Source organism: Micropterus dolomieu, linkage group LG14, assembly GCF_021292245.1.
Source record: "Micropterus dolomieu isolate WLL.071019.BEF.003 ecotype Adirondacks linkage group LG14, ASM2129224v1, whole genome shotgun sequence".
Taxonomy (NCBI): domain Eukaryota; kingdom Metazoa; phylum Chordata; class Actinopteri; order Centrarchiformes; family Centrarchidae; genus Micropterus; species Micropterus dolomieu.
The window spans coordinates 1,718,684-1,737,974 of NC_060163.1; the positions used below are offsets into that span (position 1 = coordinate 1,718,684).

Sequence of the window (19,291 nt, forward strand, 5' to 3'; positions counted from 1 at the left end):
ACCCCACCTTTATAATGCAGAGAAATATTGAGTTACAGTTGGAAATGCCATATTTCATTGAATTTACAGTAAATGTTCTATATCGAGATATATATTGTTATTGGGATATGAAATGACCTATATTGGGAAATACATTTTTTGTCATATCGCACAGCCCTAACTGCAGATGTCATTTGGTATCACTTTGGTTTTCGATCCATATGCGGCCTGTACCTGTGAAAACGGAATTACGGATGAGTTTATTAAACGTGACAACTTTATAAAATGTACTGCTGATGGACATGAGCAAAAAGACAGAGAGAGGCGGGACCAGCCGGTGTGTTTGCAGCAGAGGTCTCTGTGTGTATGTGTATGAGTAAGTAAACTAAGTAGGTGTGAGTAAACACTTTTATAAGGTAGAGAATATAGTAGAATTAGCTGAATTTGATCAATCCTATGCACCCAAACAAAACCCGCACAGGGAGAACATGCAAGCTCAAACGCTGCACCACTGTGCAATCATATCATGGCATGTTTCTGGTCATAGAGAGCAGCAGTCACAGTTACCAGAAAGTTTGCAGTGGAGTTAAATATAATTCGATGTGTGTTTCTGGAAAAGACAAGATAACTGAGTTCTTTTCAACTTGCTTCATATTGTTTTCATTATCAACCACCAGCATCAGAAACTTGTCGGAAACAACACATTTGTTGTGGTCCACATGCGGTATCTCTATTGTCGTTGGCCTGACGTGTAGTTTCATGTTTGCGGAGGTGTGTGTCTGCAGTCCATGCTCTTTGTGCAGATATAAGCCTTTGCTAGTGTCAGTTTTTGGACGCAAATAAAATATAAATTGCTATCCTGTGGGGTGGGATACAACAACAGTAAGATTCTTTATTGGCCAATCTACTTTGAAGTGACAGTATGGCAAGCTAATGACTTGGGAGGTACCTTCAAGCCCTTTGAGTTTGCAGGAATTAGTGTTTGAAAGTTTATCTTAACTCTAGAGTTTACAAGACCGGTTTGGACAGCAGGCCCCAAAAGGGATAACCAGATGTCTGCGAGGTTCCTCAGTCATCCAGAGGAGATCTGGAAGTGCTAAATAAAACATGACTCCGGCTCTAAATTCTTGAAGACACTTTGGATTGAACTAACCAGGGCATTTCTCCATAATGGGAATAATAATAATAAACTTTATTTATAGAGCAAATAAAGAAGGTGCTTCACAGAGACACAAAGACATGGATCAAATATATTACCACAGTGAATGATAAAATACAATCATTTATAATTTAAAACTTTCTGAGCCTTAAAAGTAATCAAGAAGAAACCAATCCTAAAACAGACCAGGAGCCAATGTAAAAAGGCTAATACAGGTGTGGTGTGATCGTACCTCTTGGTTCTTGTTAAAAGCCTAGAAGGTGGTTTCTGTACAGTCTGCAGTTGTTCCAAGGTTTGGAGGTAGCCAATGAGAACAGACATTGTTCCATAATGGAAAGATCATAGGTTGAAATCCCTGGTGCAGCAAGTTGTATTAAATAGAGAATAGTCTAGGTTAAGTGTCACTTGTCTCTTTGCTCTAAATCAATCTCAGTGTGGTGCTGCAACCTAGCTGAATTAAAAAAAGGGGCAGTGATAATGTAGTTGGGCCCCCTCGTTCGGAAGTTTCGCTGTTGAAAGGCTTCGTCATCAAAAAGCCGACTGGTCAATTGGGTCATGGCTCTCAGCTGTGTGACAAGAGCCGAGAGTTCAAAAATCCCCATCCAGAATTGAGAAGTTTGTCACTGAATCTGTGAGAAAGGGCCTGTCACAAGCCATTAAACACCATGAAAGGCCCAGTGCACCGACGATGGGTTCAGGTCCCCGCTGCCTGGTTAATCTGAATTTGACTGCCTTTGTCCTTGCCTCTTCATGGACAATGAGCTGATTACAAGGCTGAGCAGCTGCAGCCAGGGAGGTAGAGAGGGAAAACGGAGGGCATGAAGAGGGAGCAGACAGAGAGAGGAGGGACTGATAGACCTGTGACAGCATGTACGCCTGAACCAAGGTCGAAGTTTTCATACATTCCAAAAATGTATTAAACCTTAAAAATTTTTACACATCTCCCTAAGAGAATAGCATGGAATGAAACCACAGAAACATTACTATGTCAGTGATTGGTGAATATCTTTACCACCTCCACCTTAAAGGGAGAGTAAATGATTCTGAAGAAGGCTTTTTGATATTTGAACTCAACTGCCAATCGAATACACCCCGCCTCTCAGAAGCTCCGCCCCCTTAACTTCAAATATCTGAGGTTTCTCCAGCTTTGAAACACCTTGCCCTTGTCTGGTCATATAACTTTCTTCTTTGTTTATACTCTACAGACCATTTCCTCTCTGGCTGTTACTCAGCCACCTCTCCTTCTTCACAGTGCCTGGAGTCCAGCACTTCCAATGTGCCTGTGTATAGAACTCTCTCTCCCACTGCCCCCAGGGCTTAAAGTCCTCCAGCACAGTGCCGGAATTCTGGCATGGGGCATTTTCATATTCGACTATATATAAATATGTTCGTGGAAAATCTTCTTGCGTATTTTTTTAACTCTCGCTGATATGTGTGTGAAACGCCAGTCCTCAGCACAATCTCTGTCGGTGCATGCACAAAAGAAGGTGACTGGCACTTCCTGACTACGTGGACACTCATTGGCTATTGTAGGCCGTGGACAGGGCATCGGATTTTCTATTGGGTCAATTAAGGTGTCACTCAAAAGGTCAAGGTGTACTGTTTTGTTTACATGCTAACTGTAGTTAAACCATGTAACAGCAATCAGTCCGTGTGAATTTATTGATATAAAAATGCATTTTGAACTAAATATTTTACTGGATTGGACCTTTGCCAACATAACAAGGCCAGTTTTGTCGGAATGTAATCCATCGATAGGTTACGGCTTTTCTGGTAAGTGGCGTAAATTTTTAATATTAGCAGTGCTTAAAGTGGGTCACCGGAACCAGTACTTCTTCTTTTTACTCTTCGGCGTAGTGAGACTTTTCTTGGGTACAGGTGTCCTCTCCATATCAGGTTCTTTGGGCACTGTGTGATACTCACCTGTTCTCGTTCTCACCAGCCTCCTAATCTCTTGGTCGAAACAGAGGAGAAAGAAGCTCGGGTGCCTTTCATGCAGTTGTGTGCGCAAAGTTGCTCATCAACGTAGCTTTTTGTGAACCGACTAATCACAGCCTGGAGGTGGCAGGACACTAAAAAATGTTTGAGGCGCTACAGCAAACAAAATGTTGAACTTGTTGTTCTGCTTGAATGATTATTGACGAGTACTACTTAGCATTAACTAATTAGAAACTGACCACCATGTAGATCTTTTTTCTTACAGGAATTTAATAAATGGAAACAACCCACACAAATGAAACTGCTGTCCAACTAGAACAAATATTATACTAGTGGTAAGATATATGTAGGCTTTCTGAAATTATAATGAATACACTAACATCAGCCCTAAATCCGGTCGATAAACAAGGCAACATGTAAATGGCTAGTACCAGCAGGGCTGGGAAATAAAACAATAATAATTATCTCAATTTAATTTTCCTCAATAATAATATAACAAATGTTCAATAAATGTTTAATTTAATTCATGTAATTTTATTTTGTTGAGGAAAACGGACTGTAAACAGATTTTCCCTTATGTTACTCATGCATATTTGTCGAAAAAAGATTTTGTTATAATTGTTTTAAATGTTCTGTGCTTAGATTGATGAAGTGTCCACTGTTTCGCATAAAGTGGCTCAGTTAACTGTCTGGTTTCTCCAACTTTCACTCAGGAGGAAAAATCAGCCATTAAACCTAAAAGAAACAATGATTTGACATTTATTGTGTTAATTATCAATATCCAATGATATGAAATGTTTTATTGTGATAACATTTTTGGCCATATCAGCCCTTTTCCCACTTCGAGCATTGATTATAGGTGGTGGCAGAAAAGTTTTACCAGAATGCAGGAAATGAAATGTTTAATGCTCAGTTTTTTCAGGGGGAGGACTCCCAGACCCCCAGATTGAATATTTCTTCATAACAGTGTACAGTTATTTTCTCATCTTGTTCTTACCCAGTATCGTAATTCCTCATGTCTTGTGAGCTAAGTGTATCATCACCCCCCTAATCTGAGCCACTATGTCCCCATCAGTTTTCAACACATGTACTTGCCCCTTACCCTTCATCTTTGCTGTAAAATGTTCTTGCTTTAAGCCCTGTGCCCCCATAACTCCTGTGCATACCTCCTGTTGCAGATTGACTGGAACAATGTTGCTTTCTTTGTTTTCAGAGCACACACGAAACTTAACAGTGATGAAGTATTTGCTGAATTTAGCGTATTGGATTACAATCACTTACTTTCCCTTTAATCACACTAATTTAAAGAGGTCAATTTGAAAGATATTTCAAAATTAAAGTTCTATATATTTAAGCCTGGGCCTTGGATCTGGTTTTCAATGTGCAACAGTTCCTGTAAGAAATAATAAAATTAGAGGCTGTACTGTTAAACTTTGATGTGTTTGTTTTGAAAGGGTCAAGTGACAGACACTAATCGAAGACTACAAGAGGCTGGGAGGGAGGTAAGTCCATGTCCAACAAAAACTGTGCTTTTTATTGAGCTGTCTGGACAGAGTGTATGTATGTTCATTAACTGCAAAGACAGTTCTGCATTAGATGTGACCGTTCTTTAACCCAGTAGTAACAGTGAGGAATTCTTCCCTCAGGTGACAGCTCAGACTGAGGAGGTCATTCGCTGTCGGATCCAGCAGAGGAACATGGCCACCACTGTAGAGAAGCTCCAGCTCTGTATACCAGGTACCAATGTGATGGTCACCTTAATTAGATGGTAGTGTTACTCACCTGACTGACCTTAGAGTGCTACTGGAGTGTACATGTACTTGTGCGTACAATATGACCAGTTCAGCACCTTGGAGGAAATCTTGGGCGTGTTGAGTGAGACATCTTTATAACCATGAAATACACCCAAGTAATTAGGTGGCAGCCCTGATAAGAGCTTATGTAGTTAAAGAAAGCTGTTTTAGTATAGATTGTGCAGAGGTATTATTTGTAAAATGAAAGGCGGTACTGCTGTCCCACAACTCCTTGTTCCAGAAAAAGAAGTCTCCAACAGTCTGTGCAAGTTAAATACAGACATTTTGGGTTTAATGATAATCATTTTTTTTGGGGTTAAAAGTACACCAAATATTTGTTGGTAAATAAGGCTTTCATTGACAGCACAAGTACTGAGTCACAGAGGGGATATTTGCATCTTCAATTGAGCCCTCTGGTAAAATGAAATTGATGGTTTGGCCTCATCTTCTAAAAATAACATCAGACATGAGATGGATTGAGGAACTTTTTTGTCCATATTTGTCTTTAATATAAACGTATGTATCTTTGTATGCATGGTAAATTTGTTCTTTAGGTGAAAAAGCGAGTGAAATGCCTGAACCAACAAACCCTGCCTTTGCTTCTGTTTCCTGTCTTCTCTTCCTTTGCAGTGCTAGAAATGTACAGCAAACTAAAGGAACAGCTGGACTCCAAAAGGTAATGATGTGTAACTGCAATATTTAAAAAAACAACTTACAGGAACTTCAAATTTTTACAGAGTTGCCCCCGCGGGGGCAGCACGAGTGCGCCCCGCTGAGGCTTCAGGGGCCCGTGGCAAATAGATGTTCAGAGTTTGAAATTAAAGGGACTTGCGGTTATGCGAAAATGAATGTATGTCCATGGGTAGTGTTAATTGATATCTGATTAATAGCGCCACCTAGAGGCTGATTGACACCAAATTTCACACAGCCCCTCCGGAGGGTGTGCCAGATACGGTCTGTTTGGTATAGATCGGCTGTTGCAAACCTAAGATATGACATCACAACTTGTTTTTAGCGTTTTTTGCAAACATTTGTTAGCTTATAATTGCGACATTTTTCGTCTGATCAAAATTTCCTCTACAAACTTTCATCAGCTTGGTCCAGAGACTATCCATGCCAAGTTTGGTGTTGATCGGACTTGCGGCTTTGGAGGAGTCAATTACATATAAGGTTTATGAATGTGTGATGTAGTGGCGCATAGTTATGATGCCTTGGTTCACAATCCCATTGAAATGAAGGGTTATTTGAGCGTCAAGCTCCGCTGGTACTGGGAACCGCAATGCCTTGCATTCACAGGTTCCCAGCCCCACTCGGGCTTGGACCCCTAAAAAATATACACGCCTGACAAGTATACACAATACACACATTTAAAGAAACATGCATATATGCATCAGTTCATATCAGTTAAACATTGTATTTCTGGTTTAGTTATTGAGGTAATAGTCTGTAATCCTTATGAAGATTGTAACCATCGTGAGTTGTTTTTGTCTTCCTATGTCATGCTTTAGAAATATTCAGGCAACCCAAATATATTATCAGAAAGGTGTTCAGTTAAAGCTTCATCCTCAAGTCCTTATCAGATCTGTCATCAGTGATGCTAGCTGTGATCTGAGGCGAAACAATGAACAACAACAGGCAGCAAAAGTCTATCCATCTCTTAACTCTGTCATCCTGATAATCCATACTGTCATTTTATTATGTTGGTCTATTCTGTATTCGCAGCACCTAGTGTATGTCTGTCCGCCCTAGGAGAGGGATCTCTCCTCTGTTCTCGTCCTGAGGTTTCTTCCATTTTTCCCTGTTAAAGGTTTTTTCTTATCTGAATTGAGGGTCTAAGGACAGAGGGTGTTAATTTACTTCAAAGTAAATGGAAATGTTACAAAAACAACAAAACATTTTATACACTTTTCTGTTGTCCATTCTAAAGACATGTTTCTAGCTAGAAGGAAAAAAGCATGTTAATCAATTTCCTACTAACTTTTCATGTCTTCCGCTGTGGGCTTTGATTGAACTTTATTTTTACCCTGTGAACTTCACGTTTGGCCGTATTTACATTCATATCTGTATAACGAGGGGAGGGGAATTTACTTTAAACAGGAAAATAATGACCATTTCTTGTTCATTACTGTGTACCAAAGGAAGAGGCCATTCATGGCAGGACAATTGACCCTCAGTGAGCCCTTGTTCACAACAAGGCCCCCTCACTGCAGCTCTGTCATGGCTCACAGCCAATCCAAGGCAATTAGACCATGCTGGCCATCATGTGGGATTTGTGTGTGTGGAGTGTACTTGATGCACTAATTACATAGCCTATACACTTTTAGATTAGAATGAGTTTGTATGGTGCAAATGCACATTATTATCTGTACTGTATGTGCTGATGCCCAGGTCAAATTCTGTTCAATGCCCTGCCACTTGCAGCCTTTGTGCACACCGTCCTGGTGCTCTGCACTCTGGCAAATCTTTTCAGTGTACATTTTATGAGTGTGTCTTCTGTTCATGTGTATACAACACATTTTACACTCACTGACCGACCAATTTGATCCCTTCACAGCCTGCCTATCAGCCTAATGATGGGAGCTCAGCACACTGACCCAAGGCTGAACCCGTGTGATATGTGCACACTATAAAAGACTACAATATCGTTATAACACAGGCAACCAAAGAGGCATTGAGAATAAAAGATGACACTGCACGACATACATATAGCTCTTTGCTTTCCCTGTTAGACCTTAAAATATAAAGCGATTAGCCTATCATTAGTGTATCTAAAGGAGTCAACACTATCTTCCATATTTTATTACATTCATCCATTAGGTGCTTTCTTGTTCTCTGAAAGCACTGTAAGTTCTCTCAGAAGATCATCATGAATTCACCTGTCTGAACTAGAGATGCACTGATGGATCGGCTGGTGACCAGAATAGGCCGGTTTTCAGCCTTTTTGGCCATGACTGGTGAAGAGGCCAATCAGCATGAAATGTCTTTTCTGCCAGTCACATTTAACGTTGTACGCCATGTTTTACGTCATATGCACCGCAGCACAGACATCAGCAGGCTATTGTAACAGCCACACACACACACACACACACACACACACACAAGCATGTTGTAGGTGTTATAGTTCTTCACAGTGAGTGAAGAAGACATAACGCTCGCAATTTACACCTACAGAGAAACACAAAGCGAGGCTATCTGGTATTACGTTTGAAGATGCGACACTGTGGATATTTCAAAGCACAGAACAGGTAAAGCAACACACCTGTTTGTGCTGATGGTATTTAGTACCTATCTAGATCGGTTATTAACAACAAGCCTCCTCCATGCACAGCTTTTTAACGTGAGTTGTCTTTATAAAACTGCTGACAGACAACTGAAGTCAACAGAGCAGACAGATACAGGAAGAGAGAGAGAGACAGGAGTAGGTCTGTGTGTCTGAAGAGAAAAGCTATTTAACAGAAGTTATTTAACAGTCAGTGTTTAATTGTGTATACAGTTGAATGGACCCCAGTGAGAATAGCCCGTGTTTTTACTGGTGCTAATGGGAAGAATTTTCCAATAAAAGTTACAAAAATGTTTGTGTATGCTGTCAATTATAGTTCTTAGAAAGCAAGACAATTGGAATCAAACACTTTTTTTATATCAAGCCCTGGTTCACATGTAACAAGGCAGCATACTCATTGAACCAAATACAAAAGTAAACATTTCCTTTGAACACCAACACCCCCAGTACCGGAGGCAGCACACGATTTTCGCGCAAGATGCAAATGGGAAATTCATGTCTGAAACTAGTATTGCATCACCCTGTGCATGCTACACACCTCTGTGAAGCTAGGAGGCTCAGCTAGAAGCTCAAACCAGCCATTTTTATCCACACCAAACACACATCAAACACCAAGCATCTAAAAAAGCTTATATAACAACATAAATCGCTCTGTAATCACTGTACATGGCTGCAGTTCTAAGCTTCTGGTTATCTCTAATCACAACGTATCCTCATGTCCAGCCTCTCAAACCAAAGCTAATCTCCCCCTGAGATTAGTTGTAAAGCTCACATCACTCAAATCACCAAAATTAGTTACTAATTAGCTGGATACAAGTAACAACAAACAAGCCAATATACATATACCATCACAACCGCTGACTTACTTTTGCCGTTGTTTGTGTTTTCAGTCAAAAAATCAGCTTATTTGTTACTAAAAATATCTCGGCCGCCATCTTGATTATTGTGCAATACCTGGGAGTTGTGTGCCTGCCTTCTCTTGCCTTTTCTGCAGAGAGGGGAAGTGCCGCTTTGGCACAACCGGTCTTGTAGGCGACTTGTAGGAGCTACGTAGACATCCAGGGTATCAAATGAAAGGTCTGCTCAAGCCGGAACGATTGAATGTATAATTACAATTGCATTCCAAGTCTATTAGAATATATACAGTTGCATTATAATCTATCTTATGATGGTTTTGATGTTCCATTGCATTAAAATATAGCTTTTTTACCAGGCAAGGATGAAAAAAATAATTTTACCATTTAGACTGTTATGGTAAAATAAATATCTTGGATTTATATTCCTAGCTTCTGACCTTTCAAAGGAGAATTATGCATCTAGGCCAAATAGTCGAGGAGTTATGCCTGATTCATTTTGGGTATGTTATTTTAGGCGCTTTTCCTGGAAAAGGGTGGCTGTCCCCACCAGAGGTTCATAATTTAATATCTGTCTCATTATTTGTAATTGTTCCTTCTGTTCATACACTGTAACTTGGGAAGAATCTCACTTATTTTGACAAATTAGCTTCCGATACACTTGTACACTTGAAATGTATTTATGCACAGAATGAGTACTGTGGATTTTGTCATTTGAAATGGAAATGCATTAGGAAGGGATGTGCCTAATGGCCAGTGTGAATAGGAGGAATGACTACAGCAAGTAAAACCTGTTTATAAGGGCAAACAGGAAAGTCTCATTGAGACACAGTCCTTGATTAACAAAGGAGTACTTGATTAGTGTGTTAAGACAGATGAAAAGCTGTGAAACCTTTTAATGGTTGTGACTAAAGAACAATAGCTGTGATTATATCCTTACTGAAACTACCGTTTCTTTCTACAGATACTATGCTGCATTGAAAACAATGGAGCAGCTAGAGAAGGTCTACATCCCCAGGTAGGATTATATCATCAAAGATGATATTTACCCTCTGTAGGCTCTGAAAAGTTTGTAAATTCTAGACAGCTTGGATTAAATCTGTGACTTCCCATAGAAAGCTCTGAAACCACGTCTACAGCATAATCCACTTCTCCAGTGTGTTATTTTTTAAAAATCACTAAAATATATTTTATTTATTATTCATTAAGTTCTTCTGACAATGAAAGAGAGAACCAATTTTAAACTGAAACTATAGCAAATATACCAAAAAGATTTATTTCCCTCCAGGTTTACAGGTTGGTCCTAAACAAGACAGAAAGCAGCCGCATGACCCACCAGCTTACTTTAACTCTTGTGGTGTCGCTTGTGTTGGTAGTTGCTGATCAATATGATACAATGATTGAAACTTCATTCCCATTTTTAAAATGTACTATCAGATATTGGAGTTGTGATGCAGTTTTGCAAAATGTAAATGATGACCTCATGCTGCACTACTATCTTAACCACATGTAATTTCTAATAATCCAGTCTTTCTATTTTTATTTATTTACTGTTTATTTGAGAAGGGACAATGTACATTGATCAACATTAAAACAAAATGTAAATGTACCCAAGTTAGCCACAGGCTAGTTTTATTTTACACGTCTAACACGCCCAGAGCAAGATTATTTTTCACTTAGAGTCGTGTGTTTTGGCAGTATTGAGAAAAATATCTGGCTCTTTAGCTTCACCATGTTCACCAGCTAGTCTCTAACTGTGTGTTTGTGTGGTGCTTGGCAGGTAGTAAAGAGTGTTTAGAACTTTTTTGCAGCTGCCTGCTGCTTCTAGAAAGGATGTAGATGAGAGTACTGACACTGCACCACAACCGTAATGTTGTGGGCCATAAAACCAAATTAGAGCTGATGGGGGCAAAAACATTCTATAGAGTTGAATGGTGGGTCATTATCTGTGTGTTTGTCACTGTAAGGGACAGCTTTTACATCACACAGTGATGCATTGTCGGATATAAAAAGATATGATTAGGGCAGTTTTAATATTGATTATTATATAATATAATGTTCTTTTAGTCTGTTCTCCCACTCCAACAAGCTGTTTTTACAGGATTTACATCTCATTAAAGAAGCAATTGTGTTCAGTCTATATAAAATAAAAGATAAATCTCAAATAATGTGTTACCAATAGAGCCCTCCTGCTGGTAGTGTTGTGGGTGTTAGTAGCAGGACACTGATTCGTAGGTTGATAGTCTTCTCTCATTGGATTTGGTTAATTTGCCAGCTGTTTTTTTAATCTATAGAATTAGATAATGCTGATTAGATTGGATGTTTGCTGTGTTCCCCATAGGGTCAGTCAGTACAGGTTCTGTCAGATCATGGCTGAAAACCTTCCCAGACTGAGAGAGGAGATCAAGGAAATCTCCATGTCAGACCTCAAGGACTTCCTGGAGAGCATCAGAAAACACTCCGACAAGGTTGGAGAGACTGCCATGAGACAGGTATGAGAGATGTATTTAACAATGACCCCAATAGCAGTGTAAAGGTATATCAGCTCATTGATCTGGTGTGTGTGTGTGTCCCTCCAGGCACAGCAGCACAGGACCTTTAACAGTGCTGTAGCCAAGCAGGCAAGTGTGGGCCACTACACCAAGCCTATGTACTCCCTCAATGGACGAACACAGTCTCACACTCACAACGGCCTGATGGTGGATGACGACACAGGAGATGAGGAAGAAGCTGATGAAGAGGTGATCATTTTCATTGGTTGATGTGTTCAGCATTGCTGAATGACTGTAGAGAAAATGTTAAAGAAATACTTGACAGGAATCATGTTTCGTCTTCTGTGTCTGAAAGGTTCTTACAGCTCAGGACCTGGTGGACTTCTCACCTGTCTACAGGTGTTTACACATTTACACTGTGCTGGTAAGTGAATCTCTGTCTCTCACGCACACCCACACAGACCCCATCCACAAATGGGATCATAGCAGTGACGTGGTGTTGCAGCATTAACCTTCAAGAATTTAACATGATTAATGAATGACCTCTTCACTGACCATTTTTGTAGAACCTCTGCTCTACTGAGGCAGCGCGCTCTTTACTGATGACACAGATACTAAAAGGTTTACAGACATGTTTGAGGACTCGATCAAAAACAGGTTGAAAGCTGTATCTGCATCTCTGCATACTGAATATTACATTTCACTCTTCATTTGAGTTTGATCAGCTGCATTCAGCTCAACTCATACAGCTACAACATAGCTCGGAGAATATTAGATGTACTGCTCTCATGTTAGCTGGCATGGTAAATGGCGCTGGAGGCACACATCATCTTTTGGAAAAGCTTTATTTTCTTTTTTCGCACAAAAACATTAAAGTGATGGCTTGTGGCAGCAAAAATAATCTTGATGTAACTACTTATCATTGTCAGTAACTTTTGGAGATGTTATTAAAGTCTGTTGTATTTCTCTGTGTCTGCAGGGTGACAGAGAAACATTTGAGAACTACTACAGGAAACAGAGGAAGAAACAGGCCCGTCTGGTACTGCAGCCACAGGCTAACATGGTGAGCAACACACAAACAGGCTCTGATGACCTTATGGTGCTTTCAGACCAAAAGCGAAGTGAGTGTTTGGGGCGTTGAGTTTACATACAAAGTCAATGCAAAGACGCTTAGAGCCGCGATTTCCTGCCTGATGGCCTATCAGTGTTGAGATAGTCCGTACATCACCGACGGCTTCAGAGCGATGTGTGGAGAGGGCCGGGCAGAGCGGGAGATGCTAAACTTGGGGGAGAGGAGCAGGGAGCAGCGCTGCAACCTTTGGACAAATGAAAGGTTGGTCAGATTCTGCTCTGACAACTACGCTGTTTACTCGCAGGAGGCGCTCGGAGTAAACTGCTTTTATTAAATTAGCATTTTACTTTAGTTTTTGGGATTTCAACATTGATTTATCTTCACTGGAGCTTCTCTGCAGTTAGCTTCCGTGCACATCCGGTTCCAGTGTTGTTGTTAGCGTCGTTAGCTCTGTCGGACTACGACTTCATATTTATATAAAAAACGGACAAAACTGGACATTACTTGGATAAAAGAAAGCGAGGAGGATGAACCACCTGATGAGTTCAAAAAACATGTGTCTGTAACTTTATTCCAGCTATCATTGTACTTTACTGTGACCAAGTTAGCATAGCCCTGATCGATCCAAACTCCATTCAGAAAACAAACATTTTAGAAGTTGTTGTCTTGCTGTCTTGCTGACAGACCTGACAAAGCATGAATTCATATGTTTAACAAATCTGCATCATGTTGTAGTTAATATGGCCTATATATGTATATATATGTGTATATATATATATATATATATATATATGTATATATGTATATATGTCACATCGGCCCCTGTGAACGGGCACTGCACTAGTACTTTAAATTAGCTGCCCAATATTAAATGCTAAAATCTCACTGAACACATCAACACTTACAGTTTGCAAAACAATCCTTGCTCACAAATGCAACACCCCACAATGATAACTTATATATTTTATGCATTCATGTACTGTGTGTGTCTTTGTGTGTCCAGCATGAGACAGTGGAAGGCTACAGAAGATACTTCAATCAGATTGTAGGGTAAGCTGTTCCTCCCATTTTCACTTCATTGTCTGAATACAGATTTTTATCTTTAACATTACATTCTGCTGACTGTGTCGGTTCTGTTTGTTTCAATTTTACATAAATAAAAGTATTGAGATGTGTGTGTTTTCTGTGTGTCGTCAGGTTCTTTGTTGTGGAGGACCATATCCTCCATGCCACACAGGGGCTGGTGACCAGAGCTTTCACTGATGAACTGTGGAACATGGCCCTGTCCAAGATCATCGCTGTGCTCCGCACACACTCAGTAGGCTTTCAGACAGACTCATACACACATGCATGAGCACACACACACAGCCAGCAGGGAGTGGACTGTGAATGAGAAGGAAACTGTAGAGAGTTAATAGAAATAATAGAGCCTGCTGTGGATCTATTTATCCTGGAAGAGCATTCATTCACTGGCTGATACAGACACACAACACTGTGGAGGTCAGTGCACCCACAACACACTAATGATGTCACTCTCAACGGAAGAGGTCAAAACACACATACGCATGCAGCCAAAGAGGAGGTCATTGGGGCCTTAATGAGAGACAGATTGCAACAATAACAGCAGATTAAGAAGGCATATTCCTGACCGCTGGGGTCCAGTCAGTTGTAAATGACCTAGAGGATTATGCTAACAGGCCAGAGAATGGGTCGCACAGTGTGGGGTGAAAAGACTAACAAAGGCTCTGGTCTCCCCCCTGGCCTTCAGCCCCTCTTTTGGGCCACGGCACAGGCAGCTCCACACTGCCTGGGTCCTGCCCTTACAACTGCAGTATGGTCAGCCCACAGGGAGAAAGTCTTTTCAAACCTGCCCATGAGTCAGTCCCCTTATAATTCAAATAATAAAAGGTATTCATACTGTTAGTTCTGACAATGTTTTGATAACAAATAACAAATCGCTCACAACTTTACCAATTCTGATCATCATTAATAACAACAGATTAAAAGAGTACTCTTATAATGGTACATACTGCACATTTAGCATGGATCAGAACATGGTAACTAGACTAAGAAATGGTCTAAACTGGTGATGTACACTCCTGCCACTGCTGTGATTTACTGCTGTATAGTTCAGTCTCCAGCTGATTGATGCTATGTGTGTGTCTGAGTAAAGAAAGAGGCAGGCCGTCCCTGCTTTACATCAAGTCTCAAGCTGCGTTCGTTTACTCTATTGATTTACACACTCCTGTGTTTGACAGTATCCTTGTGTCAGTGTTAAGGGACTCAACTCTACTTCTTTCAGGGTCATAAATCACTCTAGAGCAGTCTAGAAAAAAGGAGGGGCTTGATTGACCCTTGGCTAAGCCTCTCCCCCTTAGTTATTGTTGCTACGTCTGTCAAGCTTTCTATTCATTTATGTCATTTTTGTAACAATGAAGCTGTGTGTGAAATCATTTTTTTTCTCACTCATTTACTATTCCCTACATAAAATGGAATATTGAATAAGTATTTTATAAAGAACAATGAATTAGTGTTTTTCTTTACGGTTTGAAATTAGTCTTTAGTGCATCATTTGTATTTTTCACAACTTTTAAATGAGAAGCTGGACTGTTAGCAGAAAGTCAAGTCAAGAAAAATAATGCTGTATAAGTAGGGAGTGACTCCAGACAGAGGAAGACAAAAGCAGACTCTTTGTCTGCTGAAGTGCCAGCCATCGCTGGCAGCAGCAACTTTGGCAAATGTAGCTAGCCATTCAACATTAACTCTGAGTTTGTGGGAAACTCTACTCCAGACTTTTTAATGTCTTTGGCATACTTGTAATAAATTGAGAAACCGACACAAGTGCCATCAGTGTAAAGATGGATAGATGTCATGCAACGATGGCAGAAAGACTAATGGCTAAAGCTAATAGGTCCTAGACAAAAACTTATCATCTTCACCAGTAGAAGATATGGAAATACAGGAACTGAATCGTATTCCAGGTCAGAGCTATTTAGTATTATTGTACAAGGTAAAATATTAGATCAGATTTAATTTCCCTGTTTGGATCCTACTACAACATACTTGGACCACCACTAAAAATGTGTTATTGTAAGATAAACTTTGAGGACGATGACAAGCTCATGTGTGGCGAACATATCTTGATTCCCATACTCTGGTCCTAAAAACAATGATGAACGATGAAGAAGAACACAGCCACTAACAAAACCTGAAATTCAGATAAAGTAGCATTTAGGACTGACCCCCTCACAGCTTTTTTATGTAATAATGTGTTTAGCTATGAAATGCAAATTCTTGGCTGTGAAAGTAACACAAGGTTACTGTTGTAGCTAGTAGTTAGCCAGACATGCTAAAGAGAGTGGCTTACATTTGAGCAGCAAACACACTGTTTAATCAAGGCCTTATCTTGTGTTCTTTTTGCTCAGGGGAGGGGTTTAACCAACAAGCATTTGTTGTTTAAATCGATGAATTTACAGAGTACCTTAGAACAAACTCTGCTACTTGCCGTAGTAAATGACTTTTTAGTACATTTTAGAAATCTTCATGAATTTAACAACCCAGTGCTAAATACAACTTATTAACATTTCTTCATAAATTATTACTATATTATTGTTGCTTCTGCTGTTATACATTTTTCCCCACATACAGTTTTTGAGTGTTGTTTTGATCATTATCATGTTTGTTCCCAAGTCATACTGTGATGACCCAGACCTGGTCCTGGAGCTAAAGAACCTCATAGTCATCTTCGCTGACACACTGCAGGTCGGTTCAGTACTGTACTTCATTTGAATAGCTTGTGGCCTTGAAGTTTGTAGAACAACTGCGGTGAAGACGATTGTCTGTATGTGTGATGTCTGTGTATGTGTGTACAGGTTTATGGTTTCCCAGTGAACCGGCTGTTTGACCTACTGTTTGAGGTCAGAGACCAGTACAATGAAACTCTGCTGAAGAAGTGGGCACTGGTTTTCAGGTGGGCTGTGCTGATTTGACCGTCTGTAATTGCATTTCTGTTGGTCATTTTACCTGTGAGATAATCACATGAAAGCTGGTGTGTAAATCTTTAATTTATTTTATTTCTTGCACATTCATACATCATTTCATGAAATCGAACAAATGTTTAAAGTTGTGTATCTTGAGATGTTTCTGTCAGAAATATAGAGTGGTGCAAGGAGAAGACAGTGCAGTCTTAACAGGTCAAAATTCCAGCGTTTCATGTAGTATACAGAACATCTTTATTGTAAGGCCAGTGCAATGACCCTAATGAAGGCCACAAGTCAAAACTTGCCTTTCTCTTTCTTTATACTAATTCTTTATACTATGTGTTGCCGGAGTTTTTACCCCTTAAAGAAATGATCATTGTGCCAATAATGTCTACTTCTGTTTAAGACTAGAACTGCCATGGATTGCAGTATATCTAACACTGCCAACGGGGAAAATTTACCTGCTATTATAGTGCATTGATTTTGTGATTATTTCTGCTACATGTTGCTCAAACACATTTTGCGCAAACATTCTGCACTTTGGTTGTGCATTTCACACAGACAACATCCCCGCACTTCAGGCATTTACAGAATGTTATATTCTGTTAGCATTGTGCCTTCGCCATGCAGGACCTTCTTCTGTGCTCTACTGCATCTGAAGGGCACGTCCACACGCGGTGGCTCTTTTAATGACATCCACTCTGCGCTGTTTGCTAAATTATAAACACAGTATGAATGTAAATGCAGCATACAACACAATACATTCTATTTAAAAGAAATTATTGACTATTCATAGTTTTCAGTCATGTGACATGCGCGGTGACCTGGAGAGCAAAACAACAACCAACATAGCGTCTCACACCGCGACTCCCCCGTAGAGAGACGCCGCAAAAGCAGTCAAATTTTATTTGGATCACCTTCAACTTAAGAAAAAGAATGATATGAACACAAACTGCAAGTGTTGGGCATATCTGATCCATATAATGTTACAGCCTCCGCTGCTGCATTTCTACCGTTAAAAACCACCAGGAACTTTGTGGATGAACTTTGAGAATAGATTCTCAAAACATTGAATATTCATACCAACAATGTCAGTGTGCACACTTGTTTTTTTTCACAGGGAGATCTTTGAGTTGGACAACTATAGTCCCATCCCAGTGGAGACAGAGGAGGAGTATAAACTGGTAGTCAGCCGCTTTCCTTTCCACGATGCTGAGATAGAGAAGGTAACAAGTTTTACCTTGCTTTACAAGTTTTGTCGTCTTGTGGGACATTTGACGTTTATTTTCTTTTAAGTCTGTAACTGAGAGTTGCCAGTGAACAAGTTTATGTCGACATGAAAAATGAATAAGTCTTGAAATTATTTACCTGGTATTAGATGATATGAGTCATTTAATACTGTTGTTTTGTGTGTGTGTGTGTTTGTGTGTGTGTGTGTGTGTGTGTGTGTGTGAGAGCAGCAGGACTTTCCAAAGAAGCTTCCAATGTCTCAGTCTGTCCCTCAGATCTACACACAAGTCAAAGAATTCATTTACGCCAGCCTCAAGTTCTCAGAGTCACTACACCGCAGGTTGGCCTCACTGAACAATTCAGTATGTAGAGGTGGACACCAGGACACTTCTGTGTGTGTCTTTGTTGTCCGACTGTAGAATCTGTTCTTTTTAAACATAAACTTTGTTTGCGTATCCAGCTCAACAGAGATAGATGACATGTTGCGAAAGTCAACAAACCTGTTGCTGACTAGAACATTGAGCAGCTGTCTGCAAAACCTCATCAAGAAACCTCACATAGGACTGACCGAGGTAGGAACAACACTGCTTTTACTGATCACACACAAACACACGTCACCTACACCTAAAGGATTCAGTCTAAAATGTAACTTTTCTTCTGTAGCTGGTGCAGATCATCATTAACACCACCCACCTGGAGCAGGCGTGCAGGTATCTGGAGGAGTTTATAACAAATATCACCAATGTCTCCCCTGAAACAGTGCACACCACAAGACTCTATGGCTTGTCCACATTTAAGGTAAATATGAATCTAGTGTGGATTCTTCTTTGTGTCTTTTTTTGTGTTAATTATTATTATTTGTTGCTGGAATGATGTGTTTTGCTCTTCATTATTTTCAAACTCATGCAGACTGGCCTTAAACGTTGCATATTATTCTTTGACCTTGGTGCTGGAAGGCACTTCCAGGACCTGGTGACAGGCTGTTCTGCTTCTCCAAATGGAACTACTATATTATCCTCTCTTGCACTGTGTTGGGGAGTATTGCTGTGTATGTGAGGAAAGTAGTAAAAAGCTTTTAGTGTCTCCAGAGGGGGCTGTGTGATGTCATCGTCAATTACGGCTGAAAACAACAAGTCTGAAAATGAAAGAAATCTGAGGGTTCGAAGTTACAAAGAAGTGAGCTTACCCAGACCTCCGTAGCCCGCTGCTCATCTCTGCTAGAGGCTGTGTATTTAGTCCTGTAATGTCTAGTCAAAGGAGCTTATAAAATATCTTTCCCAGGATGCTCGTCACGCTGCAGAAGGAGAGATTTATACCAAACTCAACCAGAAGATCGATGAGTTTATCCAGCTGGCTGACTATGAATGGGGCATGGCTGAGTCAGACGGTCGGGCCTCTGGATACCTCATGGACCTGATCAACTTCCTGCGTTCCACTTTCCAGGTCTTCACACACCTCCCGGTGAGTCTGACCCTCCTGCTAACCTCTGACCCACTGAACCCACAGCCTTTCTC

General features: G+C 40.3%; 2 protein-coding genes across 5 annotated transcripts in view; both read left to right on the top strand.

Annotated features, from left to right (window-relative positions):
• The window catches only part of bms1 (BMS1 ribosome biogenesis factor), a 654,080-nt gene that overhangs the window by 202,902 nt on the left and 431,887 nt on the right, over positions 1-19,291 (top strand). The gene's annotated exons all lie outside the window — the stretch shown is intronic.
• Positions 1-19,291, top strand: part of exoc6 (exocyst complex component 6) — a 66,651-nt gene that overhangs the window by 17,001 nt on the left and 30,359 nt on the right. For 2 of the 4 annotated variants that reach the window (XM_046069167.1, XM_046069166.1), the window contains exons 3-19: positions 4,531-4,578; positions 4,723-4,813; positions 5,500-5,545; positions 9,968-10,021; positions 11,345-11,495; positions 11,583-11,744; positions 11,851-11,919; positions 12,475-12,558; positions 13,571-13,617; positions 13,765-13,885; positions 16,258-16,329; positions 16,440-16,537; positions 17,668-17,773; positions 18,008-18,117; positions 18,238-18,349; positions 18,441-18,575; positions 19,059-19,238. In XM_046069167.1, coding sequence (XP_045925123.1) covers positions 4,531-4,578; positions 4,723-4,813; positions 5,500-5,545; positions 9,968-10,021; positions 11,345-11,495; positions 11,583-11,744; positions 11,851-11,919; positions 12,475-12,558; positions 13,571-13,617; positions 13,765-13,885; positions 16,258-16,329; positions 16,440-16,537; positions 17,668-17,773; positions 18,008-18,117; positions 18,238-18,349; positions 18,441-18,575; positions 19,059-19,238 — 1,686 coding nt within the window. The remainder of the gene's footprint in view (positions 1-4,530; positions 4,579-4,722; positions 4,814-5,499; positions 5,546-9,967; positions 10,022-11,344; positions 11,496-11,582; positions 11,745-11,850; positions 11,920-12,474; positions 12,559-13,570; positions 13,618-13,764; positions 13,886-16,257; positions 16,330-16,439; positions 16,538-17,667; positions 17,774-18,007; positions 18,118-18,237; positions 18,350-18,440; positions 18,576-19,058; positions 19,239-19,291) is intronic. The other 2 variants (XM_046069164.1, XM_046069165.1) reach the window with 1 other exon arrangement.